At 35.6% G+C, this 25,783-nt stretch overlaps 2 protein-coding genes across 2 annotated transcripts; one reads left to right on the top strand and one right to left on the bottom strand.

Moving 5' to 3' along the window:
* The first annotated feature begins 235 nt into the window (after window positions 1-235).
* On the top strand, window positions 236-22,441 carry LOC146957700 (piezo-type mechanosensitive ion channel component). The gene is made up of 21 exons (XM_085738334.1): window positions 236-618; window positions 1,314-1,394; window positions 2,682-2,838; window positions 2,929-3,086; window positions 6,383-6,539; window positions 6,649-6,835; window positions 7,079-7,194; window positions 7,935-8,019; window positions 8,519-8,734; window positions 8,819-8,996; window positions 10,159-10,287; window positions 10,460-10,633; window positions 10,758-10,991; window positions 11,777-13,303; window positions 13,730-16,221; window positions 17,692-18,087; window positions 19,740-19,898; window positions 20,698-21,204; window positions 21,300-21,447; window positions 21,548-21,692; window positions 21,874-22,441. The coding sequence occupies exons 1-21, from the start codon at window positions 570-572 to the stop codon at window positions 22,007-22,009; spliced, it is 7,431 nt and encodes a 2,476-aa protein (XP_085594460.1). The 5' UTR covers window positions 236-569; the 3' UTR covers window positions 22,010-22,441.
* A 1,371-nt stretch (window positions 22,442-23,812) lies between these two features.
* Window positions 23,813-25,783, bottom strand: LOC146957699 (methyl-CpG-binding domain-containing protein 4-like). The gene is made up of 2 exons (XM_085738374.1): window positions 25,516-25,783; window positions 23,813-24,538 (listed from the first exon to the last, which is right to left on the bottom strand). Exons 1-2 carry the CDS (start codon window positions 25,549-25,551, stop codon window positions 24,044-24,046), a joined length of 531 nt encoding a protein of 176 aa, XP_085594500.1. The 5' UTR covers window positions 25,552-25,783; the 3' UTR covers window positions 23,813-24,043.

Here is a 25,783-nt window from a genome sequence, read left to right as displayed (position 1 = left end):
CAAAACAACAATCTTACGCCATCAAACGTGCGGTACCAGATGACACAAGCGAGTCGACATGATCCCGACGACCCAGAATGAATAACGAAAATAAAATAACATAAAATCAAATCTCATTTTACTTTTTAATTAAAAGAAAATTCCTATTGGACAAACGTAGCATCCTTGTTGGTGAAGACAAACGTATCATCTAGATTCAGGTGTCATTTTAATAGGAACGATCCAAACAAACTTTGAGAAATTTTGACTTCGTTATTATCATTCAAAAAAAGAAAATCTTATACTAGAAATTTTGAAAACCTTTTAATTTATTTCAACATTTATTTTTGTTGCCTTTGGTTTAAAAAAGAAAATATCGATCAATTTTATCATCATTTTATTTTATTTGGCGCAAACTGAAACTGCATAGCGCAGAACAACGAAAAGCCGTTGCCGGCGAGTTGCGGTAGTTTCCGGCGAGGTGTTCTCTTTCTCCGCCGGAAAGTACTTTCTCTGTGATTCAATCAACTCAATTCACCGATTCAATTTGAATCTCGATGTGATTGCTTCGTGCTGCTACCGAAAATTTAATGGGAAAATTTCTAGCTGGTTTCGTGCTTCCTTCGTTGCTTCTAACAGGTACGATTACGATACATTGCAATCTGTGTTTTTGAAACGAAGTAACAGAGTGTGTTTACTAGGTTCAATTATTCTGTTTTAATTGTTAAATCGTATCATATGTTGAATTGATACTTTCCTTATAGTATTAGTTGTTCGTAGTTACTGATTAATTTGAGTTTATATTTCTATTAATTTCAAACTAAAGAAATTTATGGCATATTAAAAAACTAGAATCATGAAATATTGTAAGTTAGTAATTGATTTTAATATGTGATTTTATTTACTAGAGAGTAGAGACTTCAATTTTATTTTAAAATTGTTTTCGATTATGGCATATTAAAAAACTAGAATCATGAAATATTGTAAGTTAGTAATTGATTTTAATATGTGATTTTATTTACTAGAGAGTAGAGACTTCAATTTTATTTTAAAATTGTTTTCGATTGCCTTTTTTATATTTCTGTTTGTTTTCTTTATGTAGAAATCAGTGTTGTTAAATAGCAGCTGTCACGGCACTATACGACTATAGTGTAGCGGAATTTGAACAAACTGCTATTGTTCTGTTGCGATATGCTATTTAGTACAAAATGTTGTTAAATAGCTGCTGTAACGGTGCTATACAGCTATAGTGTAGCAGAATTTTAACAATCCGGTGTTTTCCGCTATCTGCGATTCATTTTGTTGCTGATTATATTCACTCTGTTTTCTTGCAGCTTCTTTAATCAACTGGAGTTTGATCTCTCTTATTGATTTGATAGCATTTCTTCTAATTTTGTACAATGTATCACAATTCGGTAAGCTTCTTAGTTCTTTCTGTTTGATTTTGAGTTTTTTTTTTTTTGAGTAAAGCGTTGTACTATATATGCGGGTTCAAAAGTTGAGAGAGATACGGATAGTGTTTACAATTTATGAACTGTTGATTATGCATTAGCGAGCTAACAGAACTAACTAACTGACTAACTGAGTTTGTTAGCCTAACTACAATAACATTACTATTCACATACACCTCTGAACAAGCCTAAGGTGGGTCAGAAGCTGAAGGAAGTTCGACCACATTAAGCTTGTCTCGCAGAAGAGGATTTCTCGATGGCGGCAATGCCATGGTGGTCAGATCAGCCCACTGGTTCTGAGCTGGAACATAGACAACAACAAGCTTTCAAGAATAAAAACCCAACTTTTTTGTAAAAAAAAAAGGAATAAAATTCCAACTCCGCATCCTTTGTGTATGCATGCATAACTAGATTGTGAGCCAAAGAAGTGGCGTTTTGATTGTCATAAAGCGTTGTATTAATGGAGAAGTTGAGATAGTAATATTTGAATCCTTAGAATACCTAAACTAATTACATGATATGATCACATGAGTCAAGAAGAATAAATACAAGTTCAACTCCCTAAGAACATAAACGAATTTAAACAACATTCATGAATCTGAAAAATACGTGAACCTAAGCATTGAATTCTGTTATTTCCAACAAATTCCTCTCTTTCAAACGGTTTTGAAAGTAGTCATATTTATTCTCCTAGAGTTCATACAGATGAACACTGTCAATAACTATCAAAAGAATGTAGCTAGTGACTAGAGAGCATTTGAAGCCATAAAGGAGCAGTTGATTTTGTTGTTCCCATGCAAAATAGGCTTCATTTCGTGACCAAGATCAGGATCTCATTCAAATAAAAAGAACGGAGATAACTTCAGGTAAACTGCATCACTGAAGATAATGAGCCTTGCATGATAGGCCTCCAAAGCAGAAAATTATAATCATCAAGCTTCTTCGTGATGGTATGAGAAAAAGTCATCTAAGTAGAGGAGGAAACAGAGAGATTGGCCTTAAGAAAAGGAATTAAGTGGAGGACTTTGCAGCGGAGATTGATGGGCCATTGTGTTTGGTGGTGGAGTTAGTGGTTGTTTCTATTTGAAGGAGGGCTTGGAAGTTCTCATTATGAATATTTATCTTTATCATGTGTTTGACTGTTAAAACTTAAAACCTTATCTTTGAGATAATAATTATATCTGAAGTTATTCATATGGATTGACTTTTCTTCGTTCTCCGCTATTACTAAGGTTGTTTTTCTTGTTGTAGGATTTCATTTCCGAAGGAGGTTGTTGTTGCTATGGCCAATTATTATCTTTTCTGTAGTTGTAATACTCTCTCAAGTGACTTATCTGGTACTATGGGCTATTAAGCCAATGTCATGGATGTCAGATGCTTGGTGGGCAAAACTGATTGGGTTTATGACGTGAGATTAATTTCCTTTTCATTTATTGTTTTTTTTTTTTTTTTTTATGTAATATACTGATTTCTTGATTTTTGGGGTGTTCTCTTGCAGAGTTCAGTCTTGGAAATCTCCTATTGTAATTTATTTCTTGGTTACACAACTGCTAGCATTTCTTGTTGCTTTACTTGATATATATGGGAAGAGACAGTTTTTGAATACATGGAAAGATTCATATTGGGGTCGTTTAATATCAATTGTTGAACATTTAGGTTTGTAAGTAGTTCATTTCGACCCTCTTGTTTATTTTTTCCTCTTCGCTTTTGATTTCTATGTTTGATTTTTTAACAACATGATATTTGTAAATTTGCAATATTAAATGTCTGGTTTTTGACTTTTCGCATGACTGTCTTTGTTAGAATATAAAACAATAGCCCAAAATATCTTGGTTTATCTCCTAGGATCATTTTCTAATAATAGAGTATCTTATAGATTATTTCATAGGGTTTGTTTTCATATTTCGTAGTTATTATCATGATTTTGTTTCCTAATTTTCCTATTTATTTAGGATTCTAAATTAAGATTCTTGTGTCACTATAAGTAAAGATTAGTGCTTAGTCTTTTTAATCTAGTTGGTATCCATTTATTACCAACAGTAATATTTGAAGTTCATGTTATTTCTCTCCTCCTTTTTGTTTATAACCCATAACTTAAACATAGTATCTAGAGCCTGGTTTGATCTTCCGTGACTTGTTTCGCCACCATTCTGCAGTTGACTTCCTAAATCTTTGGGAATGTATTAATAGTTACATTCATAATGTATTGTACTGAACCCTCTTTTCTTTCTTTGTTGTTTCAACCAATTTTTGTCCTGTCATCCTTTCTTTTGACGTGCTCTCAATCTTTCCGGCCAACTCAGCCGCAACTATTGTCATTCGTTGCTGCTTTTTAGAAAATTGACCCCATCACAACGATTGCCTCCTCGAGATTCGACGATCCATGAAAGCTCACTGCTAACAACCTTCCCATGCACCTATATGTGTGACTACAAGTTCATGCAGAGATCTCGTCACCAGCACGTGCGGCCATCGTTCCGGAAACTCTTTAAGGCGAAGTGGTCTGCTTCCCCCGGTAGTTCTAGCTTAGCATTTCATCGTAGATGCACTAGCCCCCGTCTTCGTTCCAGATGCATTTGCCCTGTCTCTGTCCCAGAAACCGTTCTTAAACTTAGTTTCAAGCTTAAATATTTTTTGGTTTATGGTATTATTGGTTTGAAGCTTCCAGATATGGTATTGAGAAAGGTAGACCTTTATTTGTTTGATTGCTTGGCATGAAATTCCTTTCTAGCTAATGATCATTCCAGCTATCTGGCTAAGCCATCTTTATGGTGATTCTCTCCTTTTTGGTTTATGGTATTATTGGTTTGAAGCTTCCAGATATGGTATTGAGAAAGGTAGACCTTTATTTGTTTGATTGCTTGGCATGAAATTTCTTTCTAGCTAATGATCATTCCAGCTATCTGGCTAAGCCATCTTTATGGTGATTCTCTCCGACTTCTCTTGCATCCTCGAGTTGCCTTCCCAATTCTTCAAATTTGTTGTTGGACCTACCTTACAAAACCGACTTGTCAGGTTAGGGGTGCCACTCTTTATAAACTTTTTCCAGGCCTTATTTCTTTTCAATGTGGGGCTGTTTTTTTTCAAATACAGCCCATCATGCTTGTTAAGAGTCCCACATTGGATGAGAGACCGGAAGATATGTTTATAAGTGGGGACAATCCTCACCTCACAAGCTAGTTTTGTGGGGTTGTGTTAGGCCCAACCACAAATTCTTGATCGTGTCAGAGCCTCCTCCAAGATCCGTTGGGCCACCTGCTATCAGGTTTCTGCTATTAGGCCACCCACCATTTATATCCATGCACCAAGCCCAATAGTGTTGGGTGTGAGGGTGTGTGTTGAGTTCGACATTGTATGAAAGATGTCTGAAAGATATGTTTATAAGTAGGGGAGGTCCTCACTATTGGGAAAAACCCAAGTCCCACATCGGATAGATAAGACTCTTGATAAGAGTTTATATAAAGGAGGCAATCCTCACCTTACAAGCCGGTTTTGCGAGGATGAGTTAGGCCCCTAAATTTCAACATGGTATCAGAGCTTGTCGAATTCAAGGGCCACCTACTGATTCACGCACCAAGCCCAAAGAGTGCTGGGCGTGACGGGGGTGTATTGGGAAAAACCCAAGTCCCACATCGGATAGATAAGACTCTTGATAAGAGTTTATATAAAGGAGGCAATCCTCACCTTACAAGCCGGTTTTGCGAGGATGAGTTAGGCCCCTAAATTTCAACACTCACCTCACAAGTCGGTTTTGTGGGGTTGTGTCAGGCCCAACCACGAATTCTAAGAACGCCCAACACTATCGAGCTTGGCACGTGGATAAATTGGTGGGTGGCCCGATTGGATAGACTCTAAAATCATAATAAGATTTTTATATTGGGCCTAGCTCATCTTTGGAAAACCGCCTTGTAAGGTAAGGGATGCCTCCAACTTATAAGCACATTTTAAAAACATATCTCATCCAATGTAGTTATCTCAACACTGAAAAGAGATAAGGTATGACAAAAGTTTATAAACAAGTGACACCCCTCACCTTACAAGCTGGTTTTGTAGAGTTAAGTTAGTGCCAACCTAAATTTTAAGATGGTGTCAGAGCCTATCCAAGATTCGTTGGGGTGATCCAACCACTTCGGTCACGCTATAGATGTCCATTCTTGAGTTGAGGGTGTGTGTTGAGGGTTGCACATTAGATTCAGTAATAAAGTGAAGAATTGTCTTTTGCAAAGATTAACTTTTAGGAACCCACTAGCAAGGGAGCAGAGAAAAAGAGAGAGAGAAAGAACAAGCCTTGGTTTTTCACATATTAACCGAGATAATTTTGCTTCCAATGGTTTTCCGTAGTGACATCCTTAAAGTCATCGATACACACTCTTATAGTCTGGACTGTGTTTAACTCAACCTCAAAAGCTAGCTCATGGGGTGATGATTGACCAAAACTTATAAAAGCTCCTTTGTCATATCTCTAGTTGACGCGAGATCTCACCACGCCCCCTTCAAACCTAGCACAGTGAAGGAAATATGGAAGAGTTTAAATTATTTGTGGCGGCACGTAAGATCAAATCTAAGGCATGTGTTGGAAACCCTAAATGCTTAAGTATTGCGACTTGTAGAATAGTATGACAAAATCATTTTTTCATCTCCAAGCTAATGCTAGCACACACTTTGCTTAAGTCACATTCTATATACTCCATTTTTCTTTGGCATATATGGAAATGATCTGATTCTAAAGATTCTTTTAACAACTATTACCATCTAGAGCCATTATCTAGTTGTATTATCAACACATAGTCGCATATACATATCTACCTGTTGAATTGGGCTAATATTATACACCATAATTTTTAATCTTTCATTTTCAATATATATATATATATATATACTTTATCCACCCCATATTAATTTCTTAATAATGTTACTTGTTGCTAATAATGTTGTTTTTTTCTCTGTTTTAGGTTCTCATCTTCGGGTGGCATCTTGCTTGTTGTTGCCTGCCATTCAGCTAGTAGTTGGAATTAGCCATCCTTCATGGGCCTCACTACCTTTTTTCATTGGTAGCTGTGTTGGTCTCGTGGATTGGTCTTTAACAAGCAACTTTCTTGGGCTTTTCAGGTGATTTTATATGGATGTTTCCTTCATGCTCATTCATCATCTCTTTAGGCGGTATTTGACACCCTTTTTAACGTACTTTGGGCTTATGTCTGTGTATATGGTTCTAAAGGTGGTGGAGGCTTCTTCAGCTGTATGCCTGTTTTAATATTTTTCTGCTTTACATTTATCAACTTCCTGTGGAATATCCGAGTATGATTGGTTGGATTGCTGACTTAATTGGTCTTTACAAAATATCCGCGAATACTGAGTGGACCAAAATTTGTTCCAGTCTTTCTCTCATACTTTACTATATAATGGTAAGTATTTGTTTTAAAAATTTTGTCAAACTGAATATAGTTGGAAGATGAAATTTAAGAAGAACTATGTGAATTATTTCCATTCTTCTTTCAACATGGAGAACAATTAATATCTGTCTATTCTATACAAAATAATGTGACAGAAGCTCTTTTTTATTCCTTTATTGGTCTTCACTTGTGCACCAAACATTTGCTGTTTTTAACACTGTTTTGTTTTATAATTATCTTTTTGTTGTAATGCAGATGTCTTTCATTAAATCTGATCTGGAGGAGATGGGTGTTATTATTTCCGGGTCAGATTGTAGCTTAACCGAGCAACTCCTTCCCTCTAAGCATTCATTTTTCATTCGTGAATCAAGGTAAGCAAATGAAAATAAGTATTGTTTAGTTTATCTAATGTATGGTATAGAAAAAGTTAGTGGGATATCTACATGGCTATCCTTAGCCCATGAGATTTTATCTCTCAAGGCTACACCTACTCTATCTTAAGTCTGATTTTTTGAAAGGATGATAATGTTGTGTAACATAACTAAAATAAATTATTAAGAATTGTTTATTTTATAACGAAGACGGATTTTGCAGATTTGATTTGTACATTTTTATTCTCGTGTTTCCTTAATTAGGTGGTAGGTAGTCTATATATTTGAATTTTAAACAACCTTTGTAATCAATCTTATTCAGAATAATATGAAGACAGAGAGAAAATAATATGGCATATATTTTTTATTCCCTCGTACTTCCTTAGTAAGGTGGTAGTTATTCCCTTGTATTTCAACCGGTTATGTCTCATGTAAAATTTTGGAAGACCAATTGAATGGGAAATTTCCCAATTAGTTATGCTTCTCCATGTCTTTTTTTCCTTTCAGGCGCAATTCTCCTATCCACAATTTCCATCTTTGCACTTTTGGTTGTATCACATTTTTTATTATTGTTATGATGTTCTTCTTTAAGATGGATGACGTTACAAAAACGTGGTTGAAAAAAAAAAAAAGATCTTTCTTACTTTGAATTTGCTGCTTCACTTCTGTAACCAGATTATTTTTGGGGATTATGGAATGTGGCTCTAAATCCAATTGTGTTGCCTGAATTTTCTGTGCAGATCTGGTGTGAGGCACACAAATGTTTTACTCAGAGGAGCTGTTTTTCGAAGCTTTAGTATCAACTTTTTCACGTATGGTTTCCCGGTATATACTCCTGAAACATATTAATAAATTATAATCTGCTTGGTGTTATGGATAATAAATGTTGATAGAGCTATTCTCCTTTTGTCACAGTCCTTCCTTTATTTGGGCACATTGCATGTTTGGATTTTATTATTTTTGGGATAATTTATTTCTTTTCAAAAGTTCTCTCAGTAAGGTTTTGATCATAAACTGTTAGGAACTCAAAACAAGTTAATCCAGATGAGTACAAAACCTATGAGAAAGCTGGTGTTTAATTTTTGACTGTTTGTGGATAATTGCAGCTAACAATGTATTTTCTAGAAATATTTAGAGATTTAGAAGAAATCACCCCATTGTTTTTACCTATTAACTATCTTCTTAATATTGCTCACCACTTGTACTATCTGTTGAAAATAAAATAGGAACATGTAAATAAAGAGAACGAGGGAGGAAGGGTTGTTTGAAGTAGGGACAGAGGTAGTATTTGTTTATAAATTTTCCAAATTATTTTTTTTGGCAGGTCTCCTTGTTTGCCCTTTCCTTTTGGAGCTTTCATTTCGCAAGCTTATGTGCATTTGGGCTACTTGCTTACGTTGGTTACATTATCTTTGCCTTCCCTTCCTTATTTCGTCTGCACCGACTGAATGGCCTGCTTCTTGTCTTCATTCTCTTGTGGGCTGTTAGCACCTATATATTTAATGTGGCGTTTACATTTCTGAATCTGAAACTTGGACGGGTAATTATGTCTTTCATTGTTGCAATTTTATCACAGACAAGTGTTGATTTGAATACTTGTAAATAGTTGATACTTGTTTATCAGGACATGAAAATCTGGGAGATGGTGGGTCTGTGGCACTATCCAATACCTGGATTTTTTTTGCTTGCGCAATTTTGTCTTGGAATTTTGGTGGCATTGGGTAATCTTGTGAACAATTCTGTTTTCCTCTGCTTGTCCGATGAGGGAGGGCAAACTTCAAATGACTATTCCTCAGTAAAAGGTAATCGTGCCATACCTGTTTCTTGAAAACTCAGCCCTCTTCAATTATCCATTTTATTTTTTCTTGCTAAATTAACTCCTCTGAAATTTATTTAGGATGGTCAAAATTATTATGGATCATTATATTTAATGAAAGAGTTGTCAATATTCTATGCCAGCAAACGAATATGTTTGCTCACGAGGGTTCAAATTTTTTTTTTTCCATTATGATTTCTTACTATTTTTAACAATGCATTAACCTCAACTTGGCTGGCTACATGTATCTTCAAAATAGTCAACATTTAGGTTTTTACAGCTTCTATGTTATATCGTTTGGATGTTGTAGTCATTTTGGATTAAAAAGCTTTGATCTGGGTCTGGGTCTCTGGGATTTTTATGGCTTGGGTATCTATTCTTAGCATCTCTTAATTACTTTCTGATTCTGTCTTCAAAAAACTAAAAAAATTGTTAAAGAACGTGAGACAAATAAACAACATTTATGGATGCTATAGAGCTTGCAAGTTGCAATCACTATATTTTTCCATTAAACCCCCTGAAATTACTTTGTTGTGTTGGTACCAGGATCTGGCAGTGCACCAGCCACTGCTTAAGTTCAAACCTGACTGGTGCAACTTCCTGGCATGCACAGACGTGCACACATGCATGTAAAGTATAATCCTGAAAATTGTCGGCTGAACACCAATGAAAGCCAAGAAAACAAGTTTATCCAAAAGCAAGAAACTTTTTCATTGTATCGGTTGTTGTTTACTTAATAATTTTAACATTCATATTTGTATCAGTATTAAGTTCAGATTTGCTTGCCTAGATAGACTGTATACTACCCCCTTAGAATATCATATTTCTTAATTTTCACCCCAATATTTTAGGGTATCATATTTGGGGAGGGTGGTGGTGGTTAGTGAGACTCTTAATATCATTATTGTTTTGATTTATGATTGGCTGCATCCATAGAAAATTGTGTATTTGCTTATTTTGTGCTCACTTAATGTGCACTTGTACATGGTTAATTAATTTATAATCTTATTTTATTTTTTCAAATTTTGTGATCACTCTTGATTGACCATCTTAATTGTGCTGTGACTTCTTGGCCCTTATTCTTTTTCTGTCAAAATTGTTTTGGCTTGCTAAGTTAGATTTATTTATTTTCTTTGTTTTGTTATCAGTGGAGGGAGAGACCAAGGTATTGATTGTTGCAACAATAGCATGGGGACTGCGCAAATGCTCGCGGGCTATTATGTTGGCATTGATCTTTCTCATTGCTATAAAACCTGGTTTCATCCATGCTGTATATAGTATGTTTCATCAAACCCTTCCTTGGTGATTTACATTGAATCCATTTTACTGATCTGTAGAATATAATCCTTTACCTTGATTATTTTGACCCATCGAATTAAACTGTATTTTATCATGAGACAGTATCATATGCTAGTTTATTGATCAGTTTCTCTATGTTTTTTTCTTCAGTGATTTTCTTCTTGATTTATCTTTTGAGCCACGGTATCAGCAGAAAGTTAAGACAGGCTTTGATTCTTCTATGTGAGATTCATTTTGCACTGTTGTATATTCTTCAAATTAATTTGGTTTCTTCTGCATTGGAGAAGAAAGGCTCTGTAAGCATGGAAATTGTAATGCAATTAGGTATGAGATGGATTTAGCTGGTTTATACTTACTAAGTTATAGCGATGCCATATCAGTATTCCTTCCCATTTGTTAGCTAACAAGGAAATGGAAGATTCACCATATGTTTTGTGAATTGTTACAGGTTTCCTTGAAGAAGATAGTGCCTGGGATTTTTTGGAAGTAGCATTGCTTGCTTGCTTTTGCACAATTCATAACCATGGTTTTGAGATGTTATTTTCATTTTCTGCAATCATACAACATGCCCCTAGTCCTCCTATTGGATTTAGCATCTTGAAGGCTGGGCTCAACAAATCTGTTCTATTGTCTGTATATGCTTCCTCCTCCGTGAGAAACAGTGATGAAACTTTCTCTTATGGTACATATCAAAAGCATTTATGCTACTTTGCAGTTTCATTTTATTTACTCGACACAGTGTACGATACATATATGTATAATGAGATAAATATAAATATGACATTAGTTTAAGCTTGTTGATGATATACTAATTATCTTTAATTTGTGCCAGGAGATGAATAGTAGGAATTTGTTAAGCATATGAACTTTGTTACATCAATTCCTCAAAAGCAAGGTGTGGGCGGAGGGGGGATATATAAATAAATTTATATATTATCCCTTCTAAGCCAATTGCCTGTTGGTGGCATTATGGTTGAGTAATGCCAAAAATTATTCTAGGACCTGTAAGCTGTTACACAATTTCTTCTTTATCTTGACGAAATGGGCGGAATGGCTATCCCAATGCCAAAAATATTCACGATTTTCACTATCTTATCGACGATGGCTTCTCTTGCATTGCCGTGCATGAGCAGTTTTGTTGCCGAATTGATAGTTCTTTTTGGAATAATTACCAGTCAAAAATATCTAAGTCTGCTTAGGGCACTTTAAGTAGACATGCAAAACTATTTTTTTTAAGCACTCCTCGGATTAGGCGTGTCCCGGTGTCGGACACGTGTCCGACACTGATACATATAATTACACTGAATTATGTGATTTTCTCAAATTATTAGCGGTGTCGGTGTGTCAATGTCCGTGTCCGTGCTTCATACCATGTCTAGCGAAACTAAGTATTTGTACTGCTGTAATTTTTGAAGCTGCTATCTTGTTGGTTGTGATCCATGTTTCATCGTCATTTTATTTTTACAGAAAGAAGAATAGCATCATACCTCAGTGCAATCGGGCAGAAGTTCCTATCTATATACCGATCATGTGGCACCTACATCGCTTTCCTGACAATTCTGTTTACAGTATACATGGTGAAGCCTAATTACACATCATTTGGTTACATATTCCTTCTCCTTCTGTGGATTATAGGTAGACAGCTTGTTGAGAGAACAAAAAGACAGCTTTGGCTTCCATTGAAAGTATATGCAATTTCAGTGTTTATCTTCATATACAGCTTGAGTAGCTTCTCAAGCCTCGAGATGTATTTGTCCAGAATGATAGATCTCTATTTTTATCTCGGATATGACTCAAAAGCATCTTCTTTTGACAATGTTTGGGAGTCTCTAGCAGTCTTAATTGTTATGCAACTTTATAGCTATGAGAGGAGGCAGAGCAAGCAGAACAGACAGGTTTACTTGGATCAGTTGGAACCAGGGCCACTTGGGTTTATCAAGCGATTGCTTATCTGGCACAGCCAGAAGATCTTGTTTGTTGCTTTGTTTTATGCATCTTTATCCCCGATCAGTGCATTTGGTTTCTTGTATCTTCTTGGCTGCGTTTTCTGCTCCATATTACCAAAAACTTCCAGTATCCCATCCAAATCTTTCTTAGTATACACAGGTTTTCTTCTGACATCCGAGTATCTTTTCCAGATGTGGGGTGAGCAAGCTAAAATGTTTCCCGGGCAAAAGTACTCTGATGTTTCTCTCATTTTGGGCTTTCGTGTATACAGCCCAGGATTTTGGGGTCTAGAATCGGGATTGAGGGGGAAGGTTCTGGTTATTGTGGCTTGTACTCTTCAATACAATGTATTCCGTTGGTTGGAAAGGATGCCAAGTATAGTTTTAAGCAAAGAAAAGTGGGAAGAACCTTGTCCTTTGTTTTTTCCCACAGAAGATGAATTTGATACTGTATGTAACGAGGAAAGTAAACCATCATGTAATTCACACCCGCCAGCTGCATTACAGAAAGAGGCATCTAGCAAGTCACTGAAAAATATGACCTCTGATTTGCCTCGAGCACGTGATACTTCATCCGCTAATACTGACAGTAACAGCGGAAAGTATTCATTCGGGTTTATCTGGGGAAGCAACAAGGAGAGCCACAAGTGGAACAAGAAGCGCATTGTTTCTTTGAGAAATGAGCGGTTTGAAACACAGAAGACTGTCTTAAAAATATATATGAAATTTTGGATGGAGAATATATTTAATCTGTTTGGTCTTGAGATAAACATGATCACATTACTACTGGCAAGCTTTGCCTTGTTAAATGCACTATCCATGGTATATATTGCACTGCTTGCTGCTTGTATTCTTCTGAATCGGCAAATTGTACGCAAAATCTGGCCCATATTTGTCTTTTTGTTTGCTTCCATTCTCATCCTGGAATATTTTGTCATCTGGAAGGATATGTCACCTTTGAATCCCAGTGCTACAAGTGAGATTCGTTGCCATGACTGCTGGAAAACTTCAACTCTACATTTCCATTATTGTGAGAAATGCTGGCTTGGTACGACCCTCTTGTCCTTCTCTGTTATAACCCTGAAAGAATTCCATGCTCTTGCCTTATTTTTGGCTCTAATGGATCAAGTTTATAAGGGAATTTGACAGTTTTATTTTAGCCTAAACATTATTCGCCCCTTAATTTTGTTCAGATTCCTGAATTATCTGTTGTCTTTGTTTTCCTCTTTGGAACATCTCTGTGGATCAAATGGAAACTACTGAAATCACATCAGTTATAAACTTTTTTAGGGGTTTTCTACCAGTGTATTTAATATGCTTGTACTATTAAATACTTCCTCCGGTCTTAAATATAAGCAAAAAGTCAAATGTATTTGATCCAACGTTTTGCTTATATTTAAGACAGGAGGAGTATATAATTTTGTGCATTGAAGCCTTCATTGTCCTAATTGTTTCACTGCCTTTTCTGATGTAGGACTTGTTGTTGATGATCCCCGGATGTTGATCAGCTACTTTGTGGTATTCATGCTGGCTTGCTTCAAACTTCGCGCTGATCGCCTCTCTAGCTTTTCAGGATCGTCAACATATCGTCAGATTATGTCTCAGCGTAGGAACACATTTGTTTGGAGAGATCTCTCTTTTGAAACTAAAAGCATGTGGACCTTTCTTGATTATTTAAGGCTTTACTGCTATTGCCATCTGTTAGATCTTGTGCTCATATTAATACTGGTGACCGGAACACTTGAGTATGATATTCTGCATCTTGGATATCTTGCCTTTGCTCTAGTATTCTTTCGCATGAGACTTGAAATACTGAAGAAGAAGAACAAAATATTCAAGTTCTTGCGTGTATACAATTTTGCTGTTATTATACTTTCTCTTGCTTACCAGTCTCCTTTTGTTGGGGGGCCAAGTGCTGGAAGGTGTGACACGGCAAATTCCATCTTTGAGATGATTGGTTTCTATAAATATGATTATGGTTTTCGGATCACTGCAAGATCTGCAATTGTAGAGATTATCATTTTTGTGCTGGTATCACTTCAGTCATATATGTTTTCCTCTCAAGAGTTTGATTATGTGTGTCGCTACCTGGAAGCAGAGCAAATTGGTGCAATTGTGCGTGAGCAAGAGAAAAAGGCTGCATGGAAAACTGCACAATTACAACAAATTCGTGAAAGTGAGGAGAAAAAACGACAACGTAATATGCAAGTGGAGAAGATGAAATCTGAAATGCTGAACCTGCAAATACAGCTCCATAGCATGAACACATCCACTAATGGCATTGATGGATTTTCTCATAGCACTGAGGGTTTAAGAAGGAGGAGGGGCGCTTCTCTTCTACCAAATAATGACATTGGAATCCCTGATAAAGAAGACCAGGTTTTGGGGAGATTAGATCACACAATAAGAGAGAAGGCTGTTTTCCCAACTGAATCACACGAATCATCTGCTTGTATGGACGTGGAAACTCCATTAACAGAGGAGTACTCAAAGCATTCAGTTGATTCTCCTCTTTGTGAAATTACTGAAATAGACATTGATCCTTTTTCTGGTGATTCAGAGAAAAAGGAAAAAGTTAAAGGGCAAGCAAAAGAAAACGCGTTGAAATCTGCTGTACAATTAATAGGCGATGGTGTTTCCCAGGTGCAGTCTATTGGAAATCAGGCAGTTAATAACTTAGTGAGCTTTCTGAATATTTCACAGGAAGATTCTGATTCAAATGAACATACAAACACAGAGGATCAAGTATATGACGAGATGGAAAGTCAGAAATCTCTGCATATGTATTTGGATCGAACTTCATCTTTGCAGTCTGATAAGAGTTCTGATCCTGCAAGTCTGCAGTTAGGAAGGATCTTTCGTTATATATGGTACCAGATGCGTTCCAACAATGATGTAGTATGTTACTTTTGCTTTGTTCTTGTGTTCTTGTGGAACTTCAGTTTGCTATCAATGGTGTATCTTGGCGCTCTCTATTTGTATGCTTTATGGGTTAATACAGGCCCAAGTTACATCTTCTGGGTTATCATCTTGATCTATACAGAAGTTTACATTTTACTTCAGTATCTGTACCAAATCATCATCCAGCACTGTGGGTTGAGTATTGATCCTAGCCTGTTGAGAGAATTAGGCTTTCCAACACACAAGGTCACGTCTTCATTTGTTGTCAGTTCATTACCTCTTTTTCTTGTCTATTTATTTACCCTCATTCAAAGTTCCATAACGCCCAAAGATGGTGAATGGATGTCTTCTACCGACTTCAAATTTAAGAGGAATGATCTCCACACAAAAGATAATCCCACTAGTTATAGCTGGCGAGAGAAAGCATGGGATGTGCTAACTCAGTTGACTAACATGGTGAAACTGGTAGTGAGAAGCTCTTTTAGGTACTGGAAATCACTCACACAGGGAGCAGAATCGCCTCCTTATTTTGTTCAAGTGTCTATGGATGTCGACTTCTGGCCAGAGGATGGGATTCAACCAGAGAGGATTGAGTCTGGAATTAATAAGTTGCTCAGAGTTATCCACAATGATAAGTGCAAGGAAAAGAACCCAAATATTTGCTCTTTTGCTAGTAAGGTTAACATTCAAAGCATTGAAAGAAGTAAAGAGAATTCCAGTGTTGTCTTAGCGGTCTTCGAGATTGTGTATGCCTCGCCTTTAACTGATTGTTCTTCAGCAGAATGGAATAAATCTTTAACTCCAGCAGCTGATGTTGCCAAGGAAATCCTCAAAGCTCAGCGTGCAGGTTTTGTAGAAGAAGTGGGATTCCCTTACCGTATTCTTTCTGTAATTGGTGGAGGCAAGAGAGAAGTTGATCTGTATGCCTACGTATTTTGTGCAGATCTGATTGTATTCTTTCTTGTTGCCATCTTCTACCAGTCTGTAATAAAAAACAAAAGTGAGTTCCTTGAAGTGTACCAGCTTGAAGACCAGTTTCCAAAAGAATATGTCTTTATTTTGATGGTAAGTCTTCAATTTTTCTTTATTCATTATCCTTTTGTTCTTTCGACAGGCCTGGAAAAGTTTGTTGGCCACAGTTGTACTATTAAACTAAAAACAGTTTAACTAGTACCAAGTTAGAAACCAAAATTTAGCTGAAAAGAGAAAACATTTTGGTCTTCATATTGTGCATGTTCCCCCTTTGGGATGCTCTCTTTGCCGTTACTGAAGAACTTGATGGGGATGACATCTCCTTGTAGTATTCATGTATTGAAAGAATAAGAAAGAATAGGAGAGAAGGCTCTCCTCTGAAGGTTGACCCTTCAACAATAGTGTTTTACTCTACTCGCTAGATGTTTACAGATCCAAATGCCCCCACTCCCCATGCATCTTCCTTTTTGCTATGTATACTAATTCTCTCTAACTAACCAACTAACTTCTCTAATTGTCACTAACTAGCTTTTCCTTATTTTCTATCCTAACAATACCACCCCCTCGAATTCAACCTTGCACTCAAGGTTGAAATTAGGCATCTGACAGTATTCTTATTACCGGTGCAGTGCCTCCTTTTCACCCTCTTGCTCATTTTCAGCTATAGTGCTTCTGTATAATTTGTTAAACGACACTTATGATTGAAGGTGCGTCCCGGTATCCGAGACCAACACGACACCGACACATGTGATTACATTGAATGAAGTCATTTTCTCAATTTTATTGGTGTTAACGTGTCGGTTTCTGTGTCGTGTCTGTGTCTGTGCTTCATAGAACACAACTAATGCAACAAGCTGCTTGAGAAAGAGAATGGGGGCCACCTTCTATTCGGAATTATTACAGTCTAATTGGCTTATAGTCTTGGGCAAGGCCCATCATTTAAAAAATTAAATTTGGGGCTACTTTTTTAGTAAACTCACCACCCTTCCCCCTTGTTTTAAGATTTTTGCCTCCAAATACCCTTCCCTTTCTACAACACCTCCCCATTGAATCTACACCACCTCTTTTAATTTTTTCTTTCCCTCTAGAACTCCATCAATACAATGTGATGGGATGGAACCTTACGCCCTAATCGTGCTAATAAAAGTTGAATTTCAGACCAAGGTTGGTGGGCATGTTCATTTCTCGTGCTTCATGCCTGAAATGGTTCTTGCACAACGGAGCATGTTAGAGATGTAATAATAAAATTCATGGCGGCTTAAGCTTTTGGCATTGTCAGTTCATGGCATTCGTTATGCTGGAAAATTATATAGAACCTTTGAAATGGTTCAGTTTATTTTATGGTTCTTTTTGTTTTTCAAATAGAAGGGAAAATTTAGACTGTTTTCCTTTTTTTTATAATTTCTTGCGTAACTGGCATGCTTAAGAAACATTTGGTTCAGTCTCTCTTTGATTAATGCAGTGTTGGAATGACTGGACGGTTTATTGCATTTTGCATTTATTTAATCAGCTAGAGGTGTCATGTCATATAGGCTCCTAACAGAATTTACTTCTTCTACTCAGGCCATCTTCTTCTTGATTGTACTTGATCGTATAATATACCTCTGCTCATTTGCCACGGGGAAAGTGATATTCTATATTTTCAACTTCATTCTCTTCACATATTCAGTTACAGAGTATGATTGGCAATTGGATCCATCTCGACAACATGCTGCTCAGTTAGCTCTCCGTGCCATATTTCTTGCTAAAGCAGTTTCTCTAGGATTGCAGGCTGTACAAATCCGATATGGCATTCCTAACAAGAGCACATTGTATCGACAGTTTTTGACGAGTGAAGTTTCACGAATCAACTACTTAGGATATAGACTTTATCGTGCTCTGCCATTCCTTTATGAATTACGATGCGTACTTGACTGGTCATGCACAACTACATCTCTCACCATGTATGACTGGCTAAAGGTATATATGTAAATAGCATTGCTTAAATTGTTATATTTATTCCAAAAAGTATAATTTCCATCATTCGACACTCTTTTTTGGAAACAACTTTGATAAACTGCCGTATTCACTGATACATCTTTTGTGCTACCTTGTTGCTGTGAGCTATACTTAAATAATTGATTGATAGTATCAAAATTCACTTCTGAAGTATATTAATTTTAAAGGATGTTAAGTGTAACCACCTAGACATGGTTTTTAGACTGCATATGCAGAACATAAATTTTCATGTTATTCCTTGCAATTCATAAATTTTAATAGGGAAATGATAGGAAAGCTGTTTTAGTATATATTTGTTCTATTGTTCCTGGTATTTAATGTCTTTATCTTGTTCCTTATGTTGGTTTATTTTCAGCTTGGTTTTGTGGTCAAACTTCTCCCCCGTATGTATTTGTACCTCTAGCTTTGAAATGATGGTTGATTGCCAGTTTGCTTTGTGACCTTTCCGCCGTTGAATAATTTTACACAACCTCCTCTCGATAGTTTTTTGGTCCACACTAGCTAGCAGGAAAAGATAAATTTATACTTTGATAAATCAGTGTAGACTTTCTTATGAAGGTTCATAACATAAATATATGTGTTTGGTAAAACCTACCTATTTCAAATTGAAGGAGGGAAATTTTAGAAATGGTTGGCCAATATTTGTCTTTAGAATGTAAACGGAAGTATTTAGTTGAGTATAGTCTGTGTTATTGGGTGCATTTGTTTTAGCTTTAAAAAAGTAGATTTTGTGTTTAAAGAATCTAGAGATTTTAAAAACAATCTGAAGTTATTTTTGTTTGCCTACTATCCATAAAAATCCATTTTTTTTTTTAAAAAAAAAAAGAGTTTTAGCATGTACAAGTGTTACCTCCTTGTTTTTGAAAAAAATAGATTTTGAGAAAAGCTAATCCTAATAGTTTTTCATTTTAGGGTCAAAATAGATTTTTTTGGTAAAATGATTTTTCTAAAAATCCTAAACAAACACTTACAAATGAAAAAAGTTATTTTTTTAAAGAAAAAAATAGATTTTTTTTAAAAAAAATCCAAAACAAACAGTGCCATTATTTGGCGTATGAATAACTTATTTGAATTTATCTACTAGCATAATCAAACGCATGGGTGTTGAGTTGAGAGCCTATGAAAATAGCTTATGACATGTGCATAAACTGTATTTGGCTTATTTTAATAAAGATCTCTGTGATAGCTTATAAGAATTGCTTACATCTTATATGAAAACAATTTGACCACACTTTCTCTTTGATTATAGAAAGTTTATACATAAGGGCTTGTATGTTGAGTGTTTATTCAATAAGTAGCACTTAATTAAGCCGTTTACCAAATGCACCTTATGTCATTCTACCATTAGTGCCTACAACATATCATTAGATAGGACTTTGGGACTTGTTTTGTTTTTCCTGCTGTTGAATGTGTTGTCGGAGATATTAGTAGGCATCTTAAAGATTTGATTTTTGGTGTTAGCAGCACATTTCAGATCACAGCTTATTAAGTAAGCACCTGTGAAAATTCATTTGGAAGAGCTTGCTTTTCATGTTGTGCTGATTTTTTTTTCTACTTCTGAATTCTGCTTAATTATGTAACTAACACCTGCATATTTTCCCCCATTTTGATAGCTTGAGGACATAAATGCAAGTTTGTACCTTGTCAAATGTGATTCAGTCTTGAATAGAGCTACACACAGACAGGGGGAGAAGCAAACGAAAATGACCAAATGCTGCAACGGGATTTGCCTGTTTTTTGTATTAATTTGTGTTATATGGGCTCCAATGCTGGTAAGAAAATGACACAAACTGTTGATTTCAAAATTTACTAGATTTTTTTTATAGTTCTAGCACTTCTGCTTGGTAGATTTGTTAGCATATAAACCCACATTTAATAACTTAATGGCATGTCATTTATCATTTTAGTTTTACTACTTTTATTAGGTAATTTATTAGAACGCACCCAAATTTTGCTATACTTTTAGTATCATTAAGTCAGTGTGTTGAATTTTATATCAGAGTTGTAACGTCCTAATAGACCTTGGATTTGTGTTACAACCCTATGATTTGATACTTGAGGAATTATCAAGTTAGGTTGATTTCGACTGATATCTCTGGCTTTCTGCAACTAATTTACCACAATTCTAACTTTTGTAACGTAAATTTCCTATGTTGTTACAACAGCATTCGGTCATGAATGCATATTTTCAAAACATATATATTTGTTATCTTTGAATGCTAGGGCCTACTCTTAATTAGCTATATGATATTTCTAGTCATTTGTCCTTTCCCTCCCAATCCATGTCTTGTCACTTGTGCATGTGTGCAAGGGGGTGCATCTGTAGGATTTGATAAAACTTAAATAGACATTTCATAGTTTGTTAGATTAATATTTTACTCTTTGCCTGGGTTTGAACCCAGGACCTCCAACTCTTTTTCCGCTAGCTCAAACCAGTTGAGCTACCCCCCCGAAGTTGAATGTATTTATCCCCTTCAATTGTTCACGTACTTGACCATTGCAATTTTCCAGTCACCACAATAGCATATAACATGTTTACTGAAGTATATATTTTATTATTTTTCCTTTCAGATGTATAGCAGTGGTAACCCAACAAACATTGCAAACCCCATTAAAGATGCTAGCTTTCAGATTGATATCAAGACAGAGAGTGGAAGGTTGAATTTGTACCAAACTACTCTGTGTGAAAGAATCCAGTGGGATTCACTCAATTCAGATGACAATGCTGATCCCAATGGCTATTTGAATGCATATAATAAGAATGATATCCAGTTGATATGCTGTCAAGCTGATGCTAGTACATTATGGCTTGTTCCACATGTTGTTCAGACTAGACTGGTTCAGTCCCTTGAATGGTATTCCGACATGGAAATTTTTTTCACCTGGATACTTTCAAGGGACAGGCCAAAAGGGAAAGAAGTTGTGAAATATGAAAAGCCTATTGATTCTCTATATCTTCCAACACAGTCTGATGTTCAAAAAGTTCTTAACGGCTCGATGAACAGCTTTAGGATTTATAAAGTTTATCCAAGATACTTTCGTGTCACTGGTTCAGGTGACGTTAGGCCTTTGGAGGAGGTAATAGATGATGTTTGTTTTTCATATTACTACTGTTATATTTGCCTTCGATTGTTCCTAAATTGCTATTGAAAATTTTGAATTCAATTTTTCAGGATAGTGCTGTTAGTGCTGATCTAGTTATAAATCGTGAGCAGTTTGAGTGGTGGGCCTTTAAAGATATTAATCCATCAAATTTAAGTAGATTTTGTGGAGGTTTGACAGGACCTATGGCAATCATAATATCTGAGGAAACACCACCACGTAAGTTGGCCATGTCAATTTTTCTCCGAAAAATTTCATTGTAATTATATTGCCTAATAATACTTCCCATAGTGTTTCTAATATTGCCATATTGCTTCAGAGGGTATTCTTGGTGACACACTCAGCAAGTTCAGCATATGGGGGCTTTACATAACCTTTGTTCTAGCTGTTGGACGCTTTATCAGACTCCAGTGCTCTGACTTAAGGATGAGAATTCCCTACGAGAACCTACCTTCCTGTGATAGGTACCATAGCTTTCTTTCCAGAAAAAAAGCCATGCAAATGAATGAATATAAACAATAACTCCCTTGAGAATTTCTGAAATCAATTAATTAAATGTGTCACTCTATTGTGATGTTGTGAAGCTTATTTAAGAGACATCCTGTGGTAACTTACGTTACTTCTTGTTACATGCTTCTAATGTAGGTTGATAGCCATTTGCGAGGATATATACAATGCAAGAGCTGAGGGTGAGCTTGGAGTTGAAGAGGTCCTTTACTGGACACTAGTGAAGATCTATCGGTCCCCGCACATGCTTCTTGAATACACCAAACCTGATTAAACGTTAGGGGTTGAGTACCATCTTCTGGTCATAAATGTTACTGGGCTTAATGCCCACGTGTGGTTTGAGTGCCACACATATAGAACGAGGTCAGAGCTCGGGGCAGTATGATGCTGGTGGATGACCGCATAAGAAGTTTATACCAGCTTTGCAACATGTTTGGTGCGGTGTCAAGATGGATTATGATGAATCATTTCTCTGGCAGGGGCAGTACCGTGATTCATGATTGTGTAATTATACATGCATGACAGAAAGTTTGTAGTGATTACTATTTTTTGGGGAAATCGTGTATACAATGTAAAATGTAGTCAGTTCCATAGTTGTAATCAAGCAATCGAGCAATTATGTATAGTTGGTAACCAGGAAGTGTGATTTTCTCTTACCATTTCTCACACCTTTCAATCACAAAACAGCGATTAATTCAACCCAAAATTATGATCTGTGTGTTAGCATGACTGCCTAGATTCGTAATTTCAAATAGAAATTTTCATCTGGGAAAATTTATGGCATAGTGCTTCTCCCACACCCTTAATAAATAACAGTATTTTCCCTCCTCTTTCGGAAAAAAAAAAAAAAAAAACAGCCAAAAGTAAATTATAATGTATGCATTAAATAATAACATGACGTCATGAAAAATTAACAAATATTCATGCTCAGTCAAGAAACAAAAACAAATTTTCATGCCAAATCTTTAAATTTATGCTTGTTGTTGAAGTTGCAAATGAATTTCTGTTAATGTTCATACCGCTAATAATGACTTTTCATGTTCTTTTTTCAATTTTTTCCTACAAAAGGTTGATTAAGTAAGTCTTAAAAGTACTTATTGATCGTTTTAGTTTTCAATATTTCTACTTTTATTTTCATAATTAGAATTAGACAGTGTATAGTAGTAAATTAATTAACGTCAATGTTTGCAACTATTTTTTTTACTATACCAATATTTACACAGCTACGTGGCGGTTTATGTTATTTTCATCGTCAGAATCGAACTTTTTTTTATCAAGGGGAAAATAAAAGAACTAAGCAATATGTTGTCTAAATACCTCAAAGATATCCGCAAGCAAAGTTATATTTAACTGAGGGGGATTAGACATCCACATCTTCAAGGAATCAATATTGTTAGCACTAAACTAGATCAACCAGTCAGGACATTCATTGTGTTCTCTCAAAGTATGATTAAAGGAGACCACCCAAAAAAGATAAAAGAGTTTCTTAACGAGAGAGAACAAATTTGCATTAGGATGAAAGTCATTCTCATTGATATCCGCAATAACATCTAAAACTGTCCAAAAGTAGGATTCTATGATGTGTCACAATCAAATTCTATTCTAAGTACGCAAATCTACCCTAAAAAAAAAAGTAAATGCAAATCATACCTCCTATTAACCATTAACAATAAAAACGTATAAAATTGACCCACAAACCAACCTATTTCACCTTTGTAATAAAAATAGTAGACAAGTTTTTCTTTTAGGAGAAAAAAACACTCTTTAGTCAAAATAAAGTAAAATTAACAGTTGAATAAACAAATTGTCGTTGCCAAACATGTTTGAATTGTAACCAATGCAGTTAAATAAAAATCAATGTTATTTTATTTGCTTCTTTTTTTAATATTTTCTAACATTTATCACCGCATAACTATAAATTATATTATATTTTTTTATAAGAAATACAACTTGTATTTTTTTTATATAGACAGAGTACAACATGTATTTCATAAACACGTCAGAGAATATTCACATATTCATCACTATAATTCTAACAATTCAATTTAGAAGAAAAAGAAGACTTGAGGCAAATTGATTGAGGTGCATAGAATAGAAAATATATTTTGGGTGTTCTGATCAGTCAACATAAAGAGCCTGCTAATATATGTTTAGGTTACAATGGACCACCAGAACTAAAATTAAATTTGTTTCAATACCACTGAATTGGTGTTCCCTAACACAATATCTAGAAATAATATATTACAGACAAACCAACCATAATTAGCATCAACAACAACAGCATGCAGCAACCTTGTGATGATATTTCTCAAACTTCATCTTTAGATATCTTAGCTTTTTTGTTTGCAGAATCCTTCTGTTGCTCAATAAATTCTGGGATGGTGTCTTGCATAATCTTTGGGGATGAAAAATCAAAATCCGCAGCAGATACACCACTGGGTTGAGGATGATCTTTAAGATATGCTGCTATCTCATTGCGGGTTCTCAGTTTTTTACCTGTAGGTGTGATGTAGTAAGAGTCCAACTTAGAGTAATCCTTTCTAAGCACCAAGATTCTCTTGAAACCTTGTGGAGTCTTTGGAATGTTAGGCTTGTCAATGACCCATGTCCGAGAAGAATCATATTCAATATCAGCAGGATCATCACAGCTACGATTAGCCTTTTTGCTACAATCAAAAGGCTCTCGGATGATCTTATGACGGATCTCCTCAAACTCCTCCTGTGTATCAATCACTCTCCATTTCATGCAAAGTTTGCATTGTGCAGCATATATATCAACTGAGCCCTGGGTCATCGCCGGTCTCTGTCACAATAAACCCAATAAAGACTTAATAATCCATACTATTGACAAAAAACCAAGTCCTGTGTTAAAAAGTGATAAGCTCTGATAAATGATTATTAAGAATGACACTCTACACCATATAAGCCGGTTTTGGGATGAGTTAGACTCAATATAAAAACCTAATATGGTACCACAGTCTATCCAGTCAGGTCATCCACCAAATTATAGGTGCACAATTTAACATGGTAGTTCCTCTTCCAACTCCCGCGCTTTTCAAAGCCCTCTGATTTGTCCGGATAATCCAGACATGCAAAAAACCCTTAAACCCTTTTTTTTACTCCTACGATTTTGAAATCCAGACAAATCTTACTCCTACGATTTTGAAATCCAGACAAATCAAAGGGCTTTGCGGAGCACGGAGACCGGAAGAGAAACAATTTAACAACAAATATGAAAACTTTTATTCAATTCAACATTGATTCTATAAGCTTGTTTTTTTTCTTCTTGTTATATAAAGCTATCAGCTTCCTTTTGTTGCAGATCTGATATTAACCACCCATACTTAACAGCAACATAACAATTTAAACACAGACAAGTGTTGATTGATACAAGTGTTGATTGATACAGAAAATTCCACTCTATCTTGGTTTAACAAAACAATTTAACCCATTCAAAACAGAAAATTAACACAATATTTTCTAGTTTCTCATAAGATCCAGGATAAAAACAAATCTGCACAAAAAAAATATAAAAAAAAAATCTTACGCACCTAGGGTTCGGAATCAAATTGAAAAGCACATATAATTAAAGATCTAAATCCCTTCAATTCAATTAACAAGTAACTATAAAACCTAAAACGAAAAAAGAACACCATAACAGAAGAGTTAACAAGAATAGATCAAGAAAAATAGTTGAAAACTAAGGGATGACAAAACCCTAAAAAAAAAAAAAAAAAAAAAAAGGAATCGAGCGTTGAAGAGAATAGTTAGTAACAGTACCTTGCTAGAAGAAGATGGAGTTTTGGAGCCCGACATTGATTCAGCAAACAAATTTCTCTCACGCTCTGACTGAGACAGTGTTTAGAGTTCGGAGAAGATACCACCGAACGGAACAGTTGTTTATTTCTTTCTCTCTTGGTAGGTGGCGTTTATAAGAGTGGAGTGTGAAACTCTTAACTGATTAAATATCTTTGTCCCAAGCAAACTTTTAACGGATCTTTGAGAGAAATATAACACTCTTTAGGCCATTTTTTTATTTTCGGCCCAT

This window comes from Medicago sativa, chromosome 1 (assembly GCF_051527215.1).
Source record: "Medicago sativa cultivar Bolivia chromosome 1, Bolivia_mono, whole genome shotgun sequence".
Taxonomy (NCBI): Eukaryota; Viridiplantae; Streptophyta; class Magnoliopsida; order Fabales; family Fabaceae; genus Medicago; species Medicago sativa.
This window is presented reverse-complemented; position numbering and strand designations above follow the sequence as displayed.